This window comes from Aplysia californica, unplaced genomic scaffold, assembly GCF_000002075.1.
Source record: "Aplysia californica isolate F4 #8 unplaced genomic scaffold, AplCal3.0 scaffold00250, whole genome shotgun sequence".
Taxonomy (NCBI): domain Eukaryota; kingdom Metazoa; phylum Mollusca; class Gastropoda; order Aplysiida; family Aplysiidae; genus Aplysia; species Aplysia californica.
Genome location: NW_004797520.1, coordinates 14,795 through 16,332, shown reverse-complemented (window position 1 = coordinate 16,332; position 1,538 = coordinate 14,795). Strand labels below are relative to the sequence as shown.

The window sequence follows — 1,538 nt, the reverse complement described above, 5'->3', positions numbered from 1 at the left end:
GAGTTATCATTGGCAATTTTTTTTTTTAATTCGGAGGTATAAAATAATAATTTGGAATTCTGAAAATTTTCTGACAATCCCCATCCCTGAAGTTGAGGGCTCCCTCCACCCGCCAACCACCCACAAACTTTCACTGAAACAAAGAAGTTCTCACAGGTAGACACAGCACTTACTGCCTTCCCAGGTACAGTGTAACAAGTTGAGGGCTCCCTCCACCCGCTTCCAATGGTGCAGGTGGAAAAATGAGTACGCGATGGCTTCACTGTCGCCCCGCTTCAAGATATGCTCTGGTGGCAGGATCAGGCTTTTCATTTCTAGTAGATACTGAGAAAGAGAGAGAGAGGGAAGTATGAACACAATATAAGAACAGGATCAGGTTTTTTTCATTTCTAGTAGATACTGGGAATCAGAGAGAGAGAGAGAGAGAGAGAGAGAGAGAGGGGAGGGGGAAATGAACACAATATAAGAACAGGATCAGGCTTTTCATTTCTAGTAGATACTGGGAATCAGAGAGAGAGAGAGAGAGAGAGAGAGGGGAGGGGGAAATGAACACAATATAACAGCAGGATCAGGTTTTTTCATTTCTAGTAGATACAGAGAATGAGAGAGAGGGGAGGGAGAAATAAACACAATATATTTGGTGGATGCTGAAAATCAGAGAGAGGCCAGAAAATGGGGGGGAAAATTTAAAGACTGCATATCAGGTATTTTGAAATCATTCATCAAGTTGAAAACATTATTATAAGGTATTTTACTAAAATGATACAAAATGATCGCAGAGACAGAGAATTCGTTATATGTTTTCTGTTCAAGAATCATCGTCATCAAGAGTCTTGTTGGGAGCAGACATTGCCAGGTATAGAGTTCTCAGTCTCTCTCTTTCATTCCAAGCCCTCATGGACAGAGTTGTTGTTCGTCACTGACTAGAACACAGAGCTTTCTAATCATTCTGCACACGACCTCAGCACTTTCTTGTCCTATCTCCATATTTTAAACATTGAAAATGTGACTTCTTCATAAGCTCACTCTTTGCTATAAACTGTTTTAGTTTTAGTATGAGTATTACGGCACTTGCAACACAATAAGGTCATATAAATGCCGAAGAATAGAAGTTTTACAACAAAGTAACATACCCACACACAAAAAAGGAGGAGAAATAAGGACGATAGATGTTTGATATATGAACTGTTTTCACTGTTATTAAAAAAGGACATAGGACAAGGAAGCACCAAGGTTACGAGCAATTTGTCCACATGCTCTGACACGGACAATTCCACAAACAGATTTCTCTTCACAGGTGACAACTGGCTACCAAAAAAATTCTGATCTTTCGGACCCCCATGGAAATGCGCCTGCGGTACTGAAAATTTACGGACCATTTTGTCTAATACTAATACATCTTGTTTCAGGACTATTTTTACTTAATAATAATAATAATAATAATAATAAATGACATTTCTATAGCGCTCAACCCTGATTTAAGTACACAGGCTCTGAGCGCTTTACAATACAATACAATGTACAACAGTAACATAAAA

The 1,538-nt window shown here is 38.9% G+C and overlaps 1 protein-coding gene across 1 annotated transcript in view; it reads right to left on the bottom strand.

Annotated features, from left to right (window-relative positions):
• The window catches only part of LOC101851740 (suppressor of tumorigenicity 7 protein homolog), a gene marked incomplete at its 5' end in the record, with an annotated part of 18,117 nt that overhangs the window by 5,736 nt on the left and 10,843 nt on the right, over positions 1 to 1,538 (bottom strand). Inside the window, 1 exon segment of the mRNA XM_013083708.2 lies at positions 174 to 324. Within this exon segment, the coding sequence (XP_012939162.1) occupies positions 174 to 324 (151 nt within the window).